At 61.2% G+C, this 15,931-nt stretch overlaps 4 protein-coding genes across 5 annotated transcripts; 1 reads left to right on the top strand and 3 right to left on the bottom strand.

Moving 5' to 3' along the window:
* Positions 1-323: 323 nt before the first annotated feature.
* ppk32 (Protein kinase domain-containing protein ppk32) lies at positions 324-4,086 on the top strand. Its single transcript, XM_047985754.1, has 3 exons — positions 324-1,227; positions 1,282-2,119; positions 2,176-4,086. The coding sequence occupies exons 1-3, from the start codon at positions 625-627 to the stop codon at positions 3,681-3,683; spliced, it is 2,949 nt and encodes a 982-aa protein (XP_047841731.1). The 5' UTR covers positions 324-624; the 3' UTR covers positions 3,684-4,086.
* Positions 3,922-7,591, bottom strand: SIR2 (NAD-dependent histone deacetylase sir2). 2 transcript variants are annotated; one of them, XM_047985752.1, is made up of 2 exons: positions 6,433-7,591; positions 3,922-6,242 (listed from the first exon to the last, which is right to left on the bottom strand). In XM_047985752.1, exons 1-2 carry the CDS (start codon positions 6,680-6,682, stop codon positions 4,738-4,740), a joined length of 1,755 nt encoding a protein of 584 aa, XP_047841729.1. In that variant the 5' UTR covers positions 6,683-7,591; the 3' UTR covers positions 3,922-4,737. The 2 variants fall into 2 exon arrangements, with proteins under 2 accessions (XP_047841729.1, XP_047841730.1); XM_047985753.1 differs by having other exon boundaries at positions 3,922-6,943.
* A 1,322-nt stretch (positions 7,592-8,913) lies between these two features.
* PMC1_3 (plasma membrane calcium) lies at positions 8,914-13,284 on the bottom strand (the record flags this gene model as incomplete). Its single annotated transcript, XM_047985751.1, has 3 exons — positions 8,914-9,631; positions 9,716-13,114; positions 13,226-13,284. The coding sequence occupies 3 exons, from the start codon at positions 13,282-13,284 to the stop codon at positions 8,914-8,916; spliced, it is 4,176 nt and encodes a 1,391-aa protein (XP_047841728.1).
* A 60-nt stretch (positions 13,285-13,344) lies between these two features.
* JDV02_004526 (uncharacterized protein) lies at positions 13,345-13,743 on the bottom strand (the record flags this gene model as incomplete). The annotated part of the gene is made up of 1 exon (XM_047985750.1): positions 13,345-13,743. The coding sequence occupies one exon, from the start codon at positions 13,741-13,743 to the stop codon at positions 13,345-13,347; it is 399 nt and encodes a 132-aa protein (XP_047841727.1).
* Between the last annotated feature and the right edge of the window lie 2,188 nt (positions 13,744-15,931).

Below are 15,931 nucleotides of genomic sequence, written 5' to 3'. Positions count from 1 at the left end.
CGAACGAACGGGGAGGCCAACGAACTTTGTATTCATCAACGCGCTTGGGTCGCAATATAAACCTTTTGAATAGTGAGCCTATTGTATACTGTAATTGTAAAAACGTGAGAGACGGGGTTTGGGATTGACATCTGTGTCCGTCCAAAGGGCATGTCGATTGACCGCTGCTCGAAAAGTGGCAGTTGTGAGATGTTGATGAGGAGGCCAGGTCGGGGCTGCGGTCGACGGTCCTGTTACATTGTAGTTGGAGCATTATTAGTCATCCATCGCAATGGATGTGGTCACGGCCTGACTCGCTCGAGCGAAGCTCACCCAAGGCAAGCAAGAGGGCCAAACCAGCAATTCATCGAACCCGAGCGACACGACGTCTTACGGTCGCCATTGGGCAGTGGAGTGAAGTACGTAGCACAAGGCGACGCTCTGCCACCGCGACACACCACGACACGCCCGCTCTGGTGACTGACGTACGGAGCACCTCGAGCATCGCCACGTCGCCTCGGCCCGACGCACCTCAGCTCTCGCGCGACAGCTCCGACGACGACGACGACGACGACGAAAAAGAAGACGACGACGACATGATAGCAGCGGCTCTCCCGCCCCGCCCCCCAGCGTAATCGTTGCAGCATGTTCTCCTCGGCGCTCAAGTCCATCTCCGCCACCAACATCACCGCAAACTACTCGGTCTCACCGACGCCCACCTCGACGGCCGGCCCGTGGAAGATCTACGACGCCAAGAAGAAGTCGACGGGCAAGCCATACAGCGTCTTCGTCTTCGATAAGAAGGCGCTCGACAGCCATGGCAGCTCCCTGGGCCGCTCCGGCGCCTCGTCGTACAAGCGCAGCGTCGACGAGGTCGTCGAGCGCCTGAAGAAGGAGGCCTCGAGCCTCGCCAAGCTGCGCCACCCCAGCATCCTCGAGCTCGTCGAGCCCGTCGAGGAGACGAGAGGCGGCGGCCTGCAGTTCGTCACAGAGGCCGTCACCGCGTCGCTGGCGAGTGTGCTGCAGGAAAAGGATGAACAGGAGCGCGCGGGCGGGCCCGGCGGCCGCTCGAGCCGCTACGTAACCGAGGACGCCGACGGCGTGCGGAGGAGGAGGGAGCTCGAGATTGACGAGCTCGAAATCCAAAAGGGGTTACTGCAGTTGAGCAAGGCCCTCGAATTCCTGCACGAGAACGCGGGCTTGGTCCACGGCAACCTGACCCCGGATGCTGTCCTCATCAACGCCAAGGTAATCAACTGCAACCGTGGAACCATTCGCGGCAATTGACTGACGCGCTCGCAGTCCGACTGGAAGATCAGCGGCTTCGCTTTTTGCAGTCCCGCCGAGGGCTCCAACAAGCCCACCTCCATCCAGGGCATCAACCTGTACGAGGTGCTCAACATGGACCCGCGGCTGCCCAGGCTCGTGCAGCTCAACCTCGACTACACCTCGCCCGACTTCGTCATGGACAACAACCTGACGCCGTCTGCCGACATGTTCTCGCTCGGGCTTCTGTCCGTGGCGCTGTACAACTCGCCGCACCAGTCGCCGCTCGAGAGCCACGCCAGCCTCTCCTCGTACAAGCGGCTCTTCTCCTCGTCCTCGTCCGTGCCCTCGTCGTCCAACAACTTCCTCTCCTCGCGCCCGCTCCCCAAAGAACTCTCGCACCACGTTTTGCCAAGGCTCATCACGCGACGGCCGGCCCAGCGGATGACGGCCCGCGAGTTCCAGCAGAGCGAGTTCTTTGACAACATCCTCGTCTCCACCATCCGCTTCCTGGACTCCTTTCCTGCTAAGACGCCAAATGAAAAATCGCAATTCCTGAAGGGTCTCGTCAAGGTCCTGCCGTCGTTCCCCAAGTCGGTCATGGAGAAGAAAATCCTTCCCGGGCTGTTGGACGAGCTCAAGGATAGGGATCTTCTGGCGGCGATCCTGCAGAACGTGTTCAAGATTATCGAGCTGCTGCCTTCTGCCCGACGCGCATTTGGTGAGAAGGTGCGGCCGGCATTGAAGGAAATATTCGTCGTCAACGCAAAGCAGACGCAGGAAAAGGACCCGGCCCGAGACGCGGGACTCATGGTCTTTCTCGAGCACCTGCAGGCTGCGGCGGACAATAGCTCCGGCAAGGAGTTCAAGGACGGTAAGAGCGCGGCACAGCATCGTGAGGAGGGGACAAGACTGACATGCTGTGCCTAGACATATTGCCTGTCATCCTGGCTGCCATCGAATGCCCAACCCACTCCATCGTCGACGCTGCAATGCGGACCCTGCCATCCGTGCTTCCAGTCCTCGATTTCAGCACCATCAAAAACGAACTCTTCCCCGTGGTGGCGGCCGTCTTCAGTCGGACGAACAGCCTTGCCATCAAGGTCCGCGGCCTGCAGGCATTCGTCATCCTATGTGGAGGGTCGGCCGACGCAGCAGCCGACGACGGCCTGAATGGCTTGGTAGAGGACAAGAGGAAGACGTCTTCGTCGAGCGCCCTGGACAAGTACACGATGCAGGAGAAGATTGTTCCTCTGATCAGGGCTATCAAGACCAAGGAGCCGGCGGTGATGGTTGCGGCGCTCAACGTGCTGCGCATCGTTGGCCAGTCGGCTGACGCCGAGTTTGTGGCCATGGACATCCTGCCCGTCCTGTGGAGCATGAGCTTAGGCCCCTTGCTGGACCTCAAGCAGTTCCAGACGTTCATGGAGCTCATCAAGAACCTTTCGCGGCGGGTCGAGGACGAGCAGTCCAAGAAGCTGCAGGAGACGTCGGGCAGCTCCAACGGCGCGACGGCCGGCCCCAACGATGACTTCCTTGCTTTTGGAGGCGTGACCGGCACCGCGTTTGACGCGAGCAGCGGCGGTGGCCACGAGGATGACTTTGAGTCCCTGGTCAAGGGGCGACCGGGCGCTGGCGACACGTCGGCAAGCAACGGGGCCGGCCTAGCGAGCTGGGACGAGACACCATCCTCCGTCATGCCCACGACGAAGTCGCCATCGACGACGAGCACGCCGCAGACGCCGTCCTTTTCGTGGTCCACGCAGACCCCCGCCAGTCCCATGGGCGTCGCCGCGCAGCCGCCGAGCCAGGGGACCGGCTTCCGCACCGTCACGCCCGACCTCACGCGCTTCGGCTCCCTGACGCCGTCGTCGACGCAGTTCAGCCAGCCGCTCCAACCCACGCTGCCTTCACAGTCGAGCTTCCAGGCGGCGCCGGCGGCTGCGCAGCCCAGCGCGTCGCCGTCGTTTAACTGGTCGTCATCGTCGTCGAGCACCGCAGCGGCGGCCACGGCGAATCCCTGGGCGTCGGCGGCCTCGTCCACGCCCAACAGCTACGCACCCAACTACTCGTCTGCGAACCCCTTATCCACCATGCCGTCCGGCTTCGGCGGCATGACGTCCTCCATGGGCGGCATGACCCTCGGCGCCCAGCGGCCCAGCATAGGCGGGCAGCGCAGCTCGTCGTCGTCGTTTTCGCTACCCCCGCCCCCCGGCGCCGGCGGCGGCTCCTCCGCGGGCGCTGGGTCGTCGTTCGGCATCAAGCCCCCGCCGCCACCGCAGCAGCAGCAACAGCAGCAGCAGACGGGGTGGCCGTCGGCCAACAAGCCCATGGGGTCGATGGGCGGTGGCCTCGGTAACACCACCTTTGGGGCGCAGCAGCAGCAGCAGCAGCAGCAGCACAAGTCAGGGCTGGACAAGTACGAGAGTTTGATTTAGGCATGGCGTTGCATATCTTCTTCTCCCTTGCTTCACTTTCCCTCGTGGTGGCTTCCCTGTCCTTGGGGATACTTGCGCATAGAAGAGGGGCGGAGGCGGTTGATTTTACGTACGTAGTTTTCTCAGGCGGGCGGGCGGACGGACGGACGGATACCACTTTGACGAGGAACGGGCGCAGGTAGCAGCAGCATGTGCGGGCACGGGACCAAAGAGACATGAAAGCGAAAGCAAAACGGGCAGCCATTAATGTGTTTTAAATTCTTTTTTCTTGTATTCCCATTCCATGGCTGTCCTTTCATCTACCATCTAGACCAGAAGGGAGAACAAGTTTTGGAAAGAAAAATCAAACACTTGGGGTTATCGACCGACTGTGTATAGGCGCGAAGCAAGTCTTTCTTTCTTATCTCTCGCTCTCTCTCTCTCGCTGTGTGTGTGCGTGTGTGTGTGTAAAACAAGGGGGGCGAAATCTAGACGTGCCCCTTTCCCATCTACTACTAACTTACTCCCGCCCCGCGTGTGCGTCTGCATGTGCGTCTGCATCCGATCTCGGGAACAGAGCCAACCATGGAGACGCAGATAAACTCGTAACCCCAGCGGAATCAAAACAGGCAAAACAAAGAAAGGGGAGATTAATAAAAAAACAAACAGGATGATGGGCCGAACAAGCAGCTAGTAAGCACGCAAGGAAAAGGGAGGCAATCGGGCCATTGGACCGGCCGACCGACCGGCCAGTCCTTTCTCTCTCTCTCGCCGGTTCGAAACGCCAGACACCCGCGATTTGGGGGGGACAAAGAACAGGCACAGACCACAACTCCTTGCAAGGGAAGAAAGAAGAACAACAACCAGAGAAACAAACGGATGAACCGAAGGGCCTGCGGAGGACGGACCGCACATGGGCTCGAGTGTAGTATCAGAAACAGTAATTCGTGGCTCGCAAGAGAGGTGTGGTGTGGTGGGTTGATAGAGACATGTGTGGAGGTATGTGTGCGCGTGCGTGTGTGGGTGGGCGCGCATGTGGTGGTGTGGTGACATCTTGGTGATGAGCGCTGGTCCGTCACGGGAGGGCCACGGGCTTCTTGGCGGTAGAGCGGTTCTTAACGTCGCCGTTGGCGGTCGTGGCCGTGGCCGTGGCCGAGGCCGAGACCGAGGCGGCTCCGTTCTTGGCCGTGCCGGCAGCACCGTTGGCAGGCGTCGTCGTCGTCGTAGCCGCTTTGCTCGTCGTGGTGTTGGTTGATGTCGTCTTCCCCGGTGGCGGCGGCGGCGGCATCGGACGCACCTCAAAGGCGTGCCTGCTGCGGTAGCCGGGCTCGGTGACGACGTCAATGGGCTGGGCGTCGGGGACGGCCATCTCGTGGACCATGGGCCAGGCGAGGCGGCGGCAGAGCTCGGCGACGACGACGTCGCAGTCGCCGAGCAGGTCAATGTCGAAGTTGATGTGGCTGACGGGCTGGCGCGAGATGTAGATCTGGGGGATCTGGGGCGGGAGCCAGCTGACAATCTCGGAGACGGGGGTGACCTTGAGGGAGGTGCCGATGACGATGACGAGGTCGACCTTTTCGCGGTCGTGCGTGGTCAGGCGCTTGGAGAACTCGTCGGGCAGGGCCTCGCCGAAGAAGGTGATGTCGGGCTTCATGACGCCGGCCTCGGGGAGGTCGTAGTCGGAGTTGTCGTCGTCGTCGGACGAGGCGCCGCTCTGGGAGCGGCGGGGCTTGCGGCGGCCGGAGGAGGAGGAGGAGGAGGCGGTGCCGGAGGCGGAGAAGGCGGCGTTCGGGCCGGCGGAGCGCTTGCGCTTGCGGCGGCGGTGGCCGTTGGTGCCGTTGCCGGAGAGCAGGGCCTGGACGCAGCGGGGGCAGCGGGGGATGTTGCCGGCCTTGATGTCCGGGAAGATGGCCTCGCCGTCCATCTGGAAGCCGCACTGGACGCACGAGGCGGTGCCAAAGGAGCCGTGGCACTGGACGAGCTTGTCCTTGGGCAGGCCGGCCTTGACCTCGAGGTTGTCGATGTTCTGGGAGTAGTTTGTGAGCAGCTTGCCGCGGCGGTGCAGCATGGCGAGGAAGTGGTGGGTAGGGGTGAAGCGGTCGGTGGCGGGGACGATGTCGCGGGCGACCGAGTAGAAGATGGTGGGGTCGTCCTTGAAGACGTCGATGTCGAAGACCTCCTGGGGGTCGCCGAGGCCGAGGTGCTCGAGCTTGGAGTAGAGGCCGGTGCCCTTGGAGCGGAAGTCGGGGATGCCGAGCGAGGTGGAGATGCCGGCGCCGGTGATGACGATGATGTTGGAGGCGCGGCGGACGAGGTCGACGGCGTCGTCGACCGAGTTGTAGCGCGACAGCTTGGCGCGCTTGGAGAGCTCGCGCGAGATGGCGAGGGAGAGGAGGCTGAAGTAGGCCTCGTCGGGCTGGCCGTCGAGGAAGGCGGGCGCGCGGATGTTGAAGGCCGTGAGCAGCTTCTTGGCCGAGTAGCGGCCGGCGTCGACGGTGCGCTGGCAGAAGACGGCGGGGCCGTATTCGCGCAGCTCCCTGCGGAGGCGACTGGCCTCTTCGGGCGAGCAGGTGTCGGCCTCTGCATGATGCTCGTCAGCCATGGTTTTTTTCTTTCTTTCTTGGACGACGACACTCGGCGCGTGGGGGGTTCCAGAGTTGATGAGAATCAACGAGGGCTGGATGGTGGAAGAGGAGGAGGAGGAGGAGTAGGAGTAGGAGGAGGTGAGCACGACGAATGGAGAACAAAACAAGGGGAAAAAAAAACTCACTCTTATCGCCGTTGGCCTCCGTCGACGACAGCTCGAGAAAGACGTCCTCAAAAAGCGAGTCCGTGTCCCACGACTCGCGAACGTCGTTGACGCGGTCCTCGAGCTCGGCGAGCGACACGTTGGCCTCGGCGCGCTTGATGTCGTCGAGCGTCGGGTGGGCGGGCAGGCTGTCGAGCGCGTCGGGGTTGCCACTGCGCGGCGGCAGGGCCACGGCGGCGGCCTTGCCTGCGGGAGCCCGCTTCATGGTCATTGCCCGGAGAGGGTTGTGTGTGTGTTGAGAGAGAGAGAAAGAGAGAGAGATAGACAAAGAGAGATGCCAGTTGGCCTCCCCCTCGGTGGGCGAGTTTACGATGGGGCAGATACGGGAGGCAGCGCGTCGAGACAACTGAAACGGCGCGGGACAGTTGGGGCGATTGGTGATTGGCGTGGTATCCTCCAGCGGCGGTGGCGGCGGCGGCTCAAAGGAGAAGAAGAAGAGGAGGAGGAGGAAGGAGAAGAGAGAAGAGCATCAAAGAAGATCAAAGGCGACCAAAGAAGGAATGATTACGGGTCCTCCTCTCGTATGTATGGTACGGGGAACCTTATCAGGCCCGGGCGTCGCGACTGATGTATGATGGTGATGATGACTGGAAGTGGGCGGGAGGGTGTGTGGTCCAAACACCAGAATAAACCGATGGCGCGAAAAAAGGGCGGCCGGACGGGCTAGCAGGCCAAAGAGAAACGAGAGCCGGCTTCCTGCTGAGCAGTACTTCCCCCCCTTGCCTACGTGGCAACCTGCGTGAGTCGCGCGCGGGTAGGTCAAGGTGTGGAAAGAGAGGGAAAGCAACCGAGGAAAGATAACGAAGCCCGGCGCGAACAAGGCAAGGCGCGGTTGCGGTCGCGGTGCTACGTTGCGGGCCGATTATGGTGATGATGATGATGATGGCGATGACGACGAATGACGAAGAAGACAATGGATGATAGAAAGTGTTGGGCGGTGGTCGGTCGGTTGGTTGGTTGAATTAGGTTCGTGGGAGAAGAGAAGGAAAAGAGAAAGAGGGAAAGGGGAAAGGGGAAAAGGGAACGAACGGGTACAGACGAAGGAGGGAAAAAGTGACGGTCGGAGAAAGGCGATTCGGGCAAGGGATGAAATGAGATGAAAGAAAGGGCCAGGCAGACAAAGCGGGAGGGGGAGGAAAAAAAAGAGATCGCTCGAGTCGGGCGATACCTCCTGCTTGTCCTCCTCAGTCAGACCTCTTTCTTTCTTATTAGGCTCCGGCCCTCTCTCTCTCTCTCTCTCTGAAAACACGCGCGCGCTCGCACGCACCGGCAGTTGGTAGTTGGCTACCACCCACCTCATGTACGCGCCTATCAAGAACGTCGCGGCGACAAATGGGACAAGAAGGGAAAGGGGGGGGGGGCGGGTTAAAGGCAGGACAGGGGAGCGGCGGCATGGCAGAGAGTCAGTCAGGTGGGCTGCCGGCAATCAATTCATCAATCAAATCAAATGGCAATGGCACGGGCATTGATTGACATTGGCCTGGCACGCGCAGGTACGAAGTACCTCATTACTTCTAGTAGGCACGCACCAGTTTGTTGGCACGGGGCTCACCATCACGCGGCCACGCTTTTTTCATGACCTTAGAGGCAGGTACTTTACCTACAGTGTAGTATCGTACCTTATGTGTATGTACCACCCTTGAGTACTTGGCCAAGCAAGTACCTCCGCATAGTGCCTTACTTGATAGAAATGCCCAAGGTTTTAGTACGTACCTGGGTTAGCATACTGTACCTCTAAGGTATGGGCCAGGATGCAAATGCAAACGTAAAAATAGAGCGCAGCCCAGCAGGCAACAGGAAACCTGACAAAAGGCAGACAACGCGGGGGAATGAATCCTCGTCCATCTCCTAATAGTAACCGTGAGGCCTCACGTCCATCTTTCGGCTCTCGATTCGAGTGAGTCTAGATTTACTATATTTGATGGATGGTTCCTCGGTTTATCCCTCTGACTATTTGAAACCTCCCAGCTCGGAAAACCAGAGCAGACGAGGCCAAGCACGGCGGGATCCCCGCCCGGTCCTGTGATAAGATGGGATAAGATAGACACATACATGCCGTGGTGACTGACTGACCACCAAGTACAAAGTGCAAAGTCACCGTATTCGCACTTTTTCAAGGTTCAATTGTATCAGCCCAAATCCCCCTTCCCTGACACACGCCTTGAAACTGTGTCCGCGCTGCATCAAATTGCACAACACCACCACCACCCCCTCGTGGCCCAGACAGACGACACATATCAAGTACGCACTCCCAATCTGGCCCTGGCTGCGCAACAAAAGTCAAACAACTCGCAGTCGTGAGCGCTCAATGTGTGTACAAATTGGATATAGTCTAGCGGCCGACTAAGCGGCCGCAACTCTAATGGACAGGTGTGGGCGAGTGAGAAACTGCCCGTGTATGCTATGGTTGGTGGTATATACAGCTCCCTTACTCCCACACTTTTACTCTCTCCGCGTCTCGCTGCTTTCCGGCCCCCTGTCCGCCGCCGCCTCGTCCGCGCTCGGCCGCCCTGACGGCGCCCACCCGGCCGCCACGCCCGCCGCCACGATACCCGCCATGACTGTCGGCGCCCCGAGCGCCGAGTTGGACCGCGACCGGTTCGACCGGGACCGCGTCCGCGAGTCGGGCGTCGGCGCTCGCGACCCGAAGCTGTCCTCGCGCTCCGGCATCACTGGCGCGTGCATCGACTCGGACCGCGAGTGCGACGGGCTGCGCGACCGCCGCATCAGCGTCTCCTTGGGGTGCTGCACCGCAAACTTGAGGTTGTTGAGCCGCCCGCCCTTCATCCGCCGTAAAAAGTTGAGCTCGTCCCGCACGTCCGCCAGCGGCTCCGGGTACATGTCCATCTCCTCGTCCGACACCGTCAGCCCCGGCACCTTGTGCGCCCGCTGCTTGAGGAAGTCGGGAATGAGCGCCAGCAGCGCCGAGTCCGGAATAAGCCGTATTATGACGCCTATGGGGATCGAGAGGGCGCCCAGTATGATGGCGATGCCCCAGAGTGCCGCGTCTCGACCCGCGCCATTTGCGATCTGGAACGCCGCTCCGCCGACAAAGATGATGAGCACCTGTCCGCCACACATGATGACGCTGATGCCGATGAAGAACCAGTTGCTCGTGAGGCCCTCAAAGATGTTGAACTTGTTGTCCAGGCGGCGGTTACTGTGGCGATCATCATTAGCAACGTGAACACGACTACACACCACGACAAGACATGGGTTGGGTGGCAGGATTAGTAGCACTTACTTCCACTGATTAAAGATTTGCATCCACACAAACGTGTTGAAGACGAGCGTGTTGACCACTTGGGCCGGGAGCGGCTCGTTGGTGATGATGCCGTCGATGAGGCCCTTGGGCACGCCGTAGTATAGCAAAAAGGTAATCACCAGCTGATACACCGCCTGGCCCAGGATCATCTTCCACATGGTCGGCGAGATGATGGACGAACCCTTGGGCTCCGGCTTGCGCTCGAGCACGCTGTCCTGCGGCGGGTCCGTCGCCAGCGCCAGCGCCGCCAGCGTGTCCATGATGAGGTTGACCCACAGCAGCTGCACCGCCGTCAGCACCGACTCCTCCTTGCCGCTAGACACAGCCGTGACAAAGGTCAGCACCACGGCCGTGATGTTGACCGTCAGCTGGAACTGCAGGAAGCGCTTGACGGCGTCGTTGACGGCGCGGCCCCACTTGAGCGCCTTGACGATGCTCGAGAAGTTGTCGTCCATGAGGATGATGGCCGACGCCTCCTTAGCCACCTCAGTGCCGGCGATGCCCATAGAGAAGCCTACGTCTGCCATCTTGAGCGCGGGCGCATCGTTGGTGCCGTCGCCCGTCACCGCTACCGTCTCGCCCTTGTCCTTGAGCCGCTTGACCAGGATGCGCTTGTCCTCGGGGCTCGACCGAGCCAGCACGTGTAGCCGGGGGATGAGCTCCTCCTGCTGCAGCTTGCTCAGGTTCCGGAAGTCAGGGCCCTCCATGACGATGCTGTTGGGCTGCAGGATGCCGCACTCCTTGGCAATGGCCTGCGCGGTGAGCTTATTGTCGCCCGTCACCATGCGCACCACCACGCCCGCCTTTTGGCAAGCCCGCACCGACTCGTAGACGCCGTCACGGAGCGGGTCCTGGATGCCCACCACGCCCACAAAGTTCATGTCGCGGAAAATGTCGCTAAACTCGACCTGGTCCTTGCCACCCTCCATGCGCCGAGCCGCCTTGGGCGGCCACGAGTCGAAGTCGCGGTAGCAGATGCCAATGGTTCGCAGGGACCGCATGGCGTAGCTCTCGATGAGGCGTGCGATGGTGCGGCTGTCGTCCGACGTGAGCGGGACGAGCGAGTCGTCCGCCGAGGGGTCGCGCAACGTCTGCGTGCACTTGGCCAGGAGTATTTCGGAGGCGCCCTTGACGTACAGGCGTGCCCTGCCCTTGGGCAGCTGCGTGACGATGCCCATGCACTTGCGGCCGGAGTCAAAAGGAATGATCTGCAGGGTCGTGGCGCTCTCACGCTCCTCGCTGACGGGGCCCATGGCGAGGTGCGCGCGCGCGAACAACAGGAGGGCCGTCTCCGTCTTGGATCCGATAAACGTCTTCTCGCCGTCGACCTCGCCCTCAAACGCCGTCGAGTTGAGCGCGACCGACTTGAGCAGCAATTCCCTGACGGGAGCGCTGAGCATGGCTGCAAAGTCCGCGGCTGAAATGTCGGCGCTCGTGTCGTCGAGGGCGGGCTCGGCGTCCTCGTCGTCGTCATCGTCGCTGTCTGGCGACTTGGGACGGGCGCCTCCGAAGCGGTTGTTGGTGCCGATGGTGCCCGATACGACCTGCATCTTGTTCTGCGTCAGGGTACCTGTCTTGTCGGAGCAAATGGTCGTCGCGTTGCCCATGACCTCGCAGGCTTTGAGGTGGCGGACCAGGTTGGCGTCCTTGAGCATGCGGGTCGTGGCAAAGGCCAGCGCGAGTGTCACGGCCAACGGCAGGCCTTCAGGAACAGCGACGACGATGATGGTGACGACGACAATGAAGATGTTGAGGAACATCTGGCCCTTTGCAGCTGGGGTGACGCTGTCGTCCAGGCGCGGGAGGCGAACCAGGAACTCGATGAAGAGGACGATGAACAGGAGCAGACCGGCGGCACCACCGAGCTTGGCGATGTACGTGGCGATGACGTTGAGCTTGGCCTGGAGGGGCGTCATCTCCGGGTCCTCGTTGAGGGCCATGAGCGTCTTGCCGTACGACGAGTAGATGCCGGTGGACGTAGCCATGTAAGTGCCGACGCCCTCCATGATTCGCGCGCCTGACTGGATGAACGGGTCCATCTTCTTAAGATTCTCGTGGTTCGCAATGGCGTCGAAGACCTCGTCGGCCGGTCGCTTGCGGATAATGTCGGATTCGCCCGTCGTCTGAGACTCGTCGCACTTGACGTTGAAGCCCTCAATGAGCACGCCGTCGGCAGGCACCAGGTCGCCGGGCTCGAGGTGGATGACATCGCCGACCATGAGGTCAAACACGGATACCTCGACCGTCCTCCCAGAGCGGACCACCTTTACGTTGCGGTCCTGTTTCTTCTTGTTCAAGCGGGCAAACTGTCGTTCCTTGGAGTAATCGTTGAGAGAGCCGACAATGACGACAATGGCAATGGCGGCGATAATGGCCACGCCCTCGACCCATTCAACCTTGGGCTCGCCGGGCTTATGCTCGCCGCCAAATGTTTGGTAGAGACCGACGCCAAGGCTGATGACGGCGGCAATGGACAGTAGAATCAGCACCTTGTCGTTGTAAGTGATCCACATGAGCTGGAGCAGGCTCTTGCCCTTCTTGACGGGCAGTCTGTTGTCCCTGAAGACGCGATACCTGTCGGAGAAGGAGTCGTCTTTGGCACGCGAAGACTTGTTAGTGGGCTGTCGGGCCACCGGACTGATGACACCCTCCGTCTCCAGCTTACTGTTCTTGACCGTCGTCGTCGTCGCGTCCTCGAACGAGACCTCGCCGTCGAGGCGCGACTCGTCGGTGCTGAGGCCCGATTTGCGGTCCGAGCGCAGGCCCTTCTCCAGCCCGCGGAGCCCACCGAGCGCGTAAAAGGCCGGGAGACTCTTGGGGTTGAACATTTTGTTGAGCTGGCCGGGGGTGAAGGCGAAGGGGTTGTTGTCGACTTTGAAGTCAGCCTCGGTGCCCGCGTCGGGGGACAGGGCCGAGGCGTCCTTCATGATCTTATCATTGCCGGCCGCCTTGAACTTGTCCGTCTGCGTGTAGCTCGAGGCGACCACGGTGGTCTCGCCGTGGGAGCTGACGGAGCGCACGGCATCCTGGGAGTCGACCGAGTTCTGCCTGGAGCGCAGGGGGTTCGGGGGCACGGAGAGGAAGCCGGCGACTCCTTCGGCGGCGGCGCGCGACATGACGGGGCTCGAGACGTTGTGCGGGCTCGTGGGCCGGCTGTCTTTGCTGTCGAAGGAGGTGTCGGCGCGCAGCTCGGGGCGCTGGTTGGTGGGAGTGAAGCCAGCGACGGGGGGCTCGGCAATGGTGGACGGGCTGGCGGCGGCAGCGTCGTCGGGGGGTGATATGGGTGATACGGAGGGGCTCGCCCGGGTGCCGTCTTGGGGTATGCCGCCGGGACTGTTGTTTGCGCTGACGGCAGTGGTGTCAATGGTGATGGTTGGCCTGGAGAGGAGGGTCAGTCTGGAATGCCGAGGCACTGGGCGGGGAGATAAAGGATTGTTCGCCCAAAGTTCCTCATCCTCCAACCCGCGCAAGGGAGGGCAAGACACTTACGCTCTCCGGCGCCCGATGGGAGGGCCTGGCGGCGGTTCGGAGTCGCTGGCGTCCTTCATAGCGGCGGCACACAGCCCACCTCGCGAGGCAGGCGGCAGGAGAATAAGGCAGACAAGATGCTAGGAGCAGATGTGGTCGTGGCCGTCGTGGCGCTGCAGAGCTGGAGGCGAAATAGGCAACGCCTCGTCGTCGGTCAATAAGCGCCAGGAAAGGGCGGCGGTCAGGAGGGCGAAGCAGAAGGTGACGAGGCGGAGAGCATTAAGAAGTGAGTACTCGAGTAGGCATGGAAAGGTCAAACGTAGAAAAGAGGTCGAGAGGCGCTTTTGTGAAAAGCAGCTGTCGTGTGTTGGTCTGCAGCGCTGAGTATGCCGGTCAATAAGAAGAGGCACGACGGCGACACATGGTGGCGGAGAGGCGAAGAGGCAACGACACGATACAACCGGGCCTGAGCATCTGAAGCACCACGACACGAGACGGAGAGAGGAAGAGAGGGAGGGCGAGAGAGGGCTATGATCCATCGAAGTCGGTACCAAACCACCACAGTTTGAAAGGAGGCAGTGCAATCAGGGTGGAGACTGGAGCGGCGTGGTTGGCTGGGCCGCCGGGTTAGCGCCACCCGGGGGGGGGCCCTGAGTCTTATTTGGCGGGTTCGTCGCGGTTGTCAGGGGGTGGTGCGTGGAGCCTTTCAGCGGGTTTAGGGGCGCGGCGCCTGGAACCATGAAAGCGCCTCCCAAAGTGGTGACCTCTAACTTAGTACTTCGAAACGAGCCCAGCAGACGCGATATCCAGTGCAGGCTAGGTAGATTCATGAGCTACAATCAACCGCCGGCCATTGAAAGTTGCACTGGCTTGTGGGATGGAGGGAGGGAAGGGGGGCACAGAGAGTGGTTGTTGTTACACTGCCGCCGACCTGCCAAGGTACCTGCTGTCTAGAGGTACTAAGTCGAGTCTGGCGCTGCTGCGGTGCTACCGAACCGGCTTCTCGCCAGCTCGCCGAGAACCAACCGCAGCAAGCAGCAGCAGCAGCAGCAGCATGCGCGTCTGCAGGTAGGAAGATTCTGATGGAATGAATGGAACACGCTGCCCGCCAGCGGGGAGCACAAAGAGGTTTAGTGGTAGTACGTAGCAGGTGTTGGGCGCACATGCCGCTGGCTGGCGGTCTGGTGTCGCCGCCGGCGTTGCAGTCCGCCTCTTGGCGGCCACTTTCATCTCGCACGGCGATCGCTGTCGATGGCCACTGAGACAGAGAGAGATGCTGTCCATCTTGTCGAGGTTAGTACCTAGGTACGCAGTTTGACCACCACCTTCCTCGACGCTGGCAAGATGCAAGCCCCGTGGGTCCGATCCCTAGGCGACGGCGGCGGCAGAGCGGTCACTGTACGAAGCAGCAGAGGGCTACCTTGTGCACTACGGCTACCACAGCACAGGCACAGTACTAGGTACCTAATAAGGTTCAAGTAGGCGTCTATTTCTCTTCTGCGTGCGGCGCGCGGGCGGATACGGTACCCGAAAGAGGTGAGCAGTTCGTTGCATTTGCCCACCTGCTACTATCGATCGCGCCACCGGGATTCGGGAGCGCTTTTTTTTCTTTGCTGTGCCGCAGAAGGACATTGATTGATGTGCCTACCTGGGCAGCTGCCTCGTGGGCAGGTTATTAGGATCAGGAGTCCATGCTTCTGGAAGCCGCAGGCCAGCGGGCTGCCACCCACTACAGTACACAGGACTGCCCGTCCATACACTCGACCCGACCAGTAGCGGCCCGCTGAAGCTGACGGGGCCGGCCGCTTTCCAGCAGTTCCAGGCCCAATCCCGCTGCGGACAGGTTCCATCGAGACTTTCCATCCAACCTGGAACCTTAGTACCTCAACCTTTCTGTCGGGGGGAAGCGCCACCACCCGCACTGGGCGCTAGCTGGAACCTGAGATGCAGCAAGCAGCGCTGGCTTTTCTCTCAGGCAGCCCCCCGAGCCTTTTCCTCCACTTGGGTACTGTACTGCCTACCTACTAAGGTAAGTGAAGTGGTAAGGCATCGAGGCCTCCTCCCTCTCCGGGCCGCCGCCGAGTCGGGGCCCCGCCTACTAAGCCAGCCAGTGACTGACTGGCCACCCACCGACCTGTGACCGGAGATCGACTGCAAGGACTGGACTGGACGCTGCTGCCAGCAGGTGTCCCGCCCGGCGGCCTCCTCGGTGGCGCTGTGGCCCCCCGTCACGGCGACTCGCGCCGCCGAAAGGGGGGGGGTTTGGGAGGCGGAGCTTGTCTGAGTAGCCGCCGGGAGGGGGGCCTGGTTAACTACAACGTACGTACCTTTCACAAGCTTCACGACTCGCCAACGCGGCTCTCCGTTTCCCAGCCCGCCCAGCATCGGGGTCCCGGCGTCTTCGGACCTGTGTCTCCCGGCGTTAGGTACCTATGAAGGGATGCCCCCGGTTGCCGAGGCACAGGGGAGAGCGAGAGGCAGAACTCGTTTCGTTTCGCCACCTGTGTGTGTTGGGGACGCGCCACGAGTGTGGCTGGAGCACTGCCCAGGCGGGAGGCGAATACACGTACCTGCCACGCGAGTTAGCGACGTGGACGCACGCGTCTGAGCTGCGAGATCCAAGCACGATTCATCGCAACATCAGGTTTCCCATCATGTGCCATGTGGTGTCATCATTCGATCGTCGGTATCTCTCCGCGTCATGCTCTCAACTTGGTTTTCTTTCAA

This window comes from Purpureocillium takamizusanense, chromosome 3, assembly GCF_022605165.1.
Source record: "Purpureocillium takamizusanense chromosome 3, complete sequence".
In the NCBI taxonomy this organism is placed as follows: Eukaryota; Fungi; Ascomycota; class Sordariomycetes; order Hypocreales; family Ophiocordycipitaceae; genus Purpureocillium; species Purpureocillium takamizusanense.
Note: the sequence above shows the minus strand (reverse complement) of the source record. Positions and strands in the feature narration are given on the sequence as shown.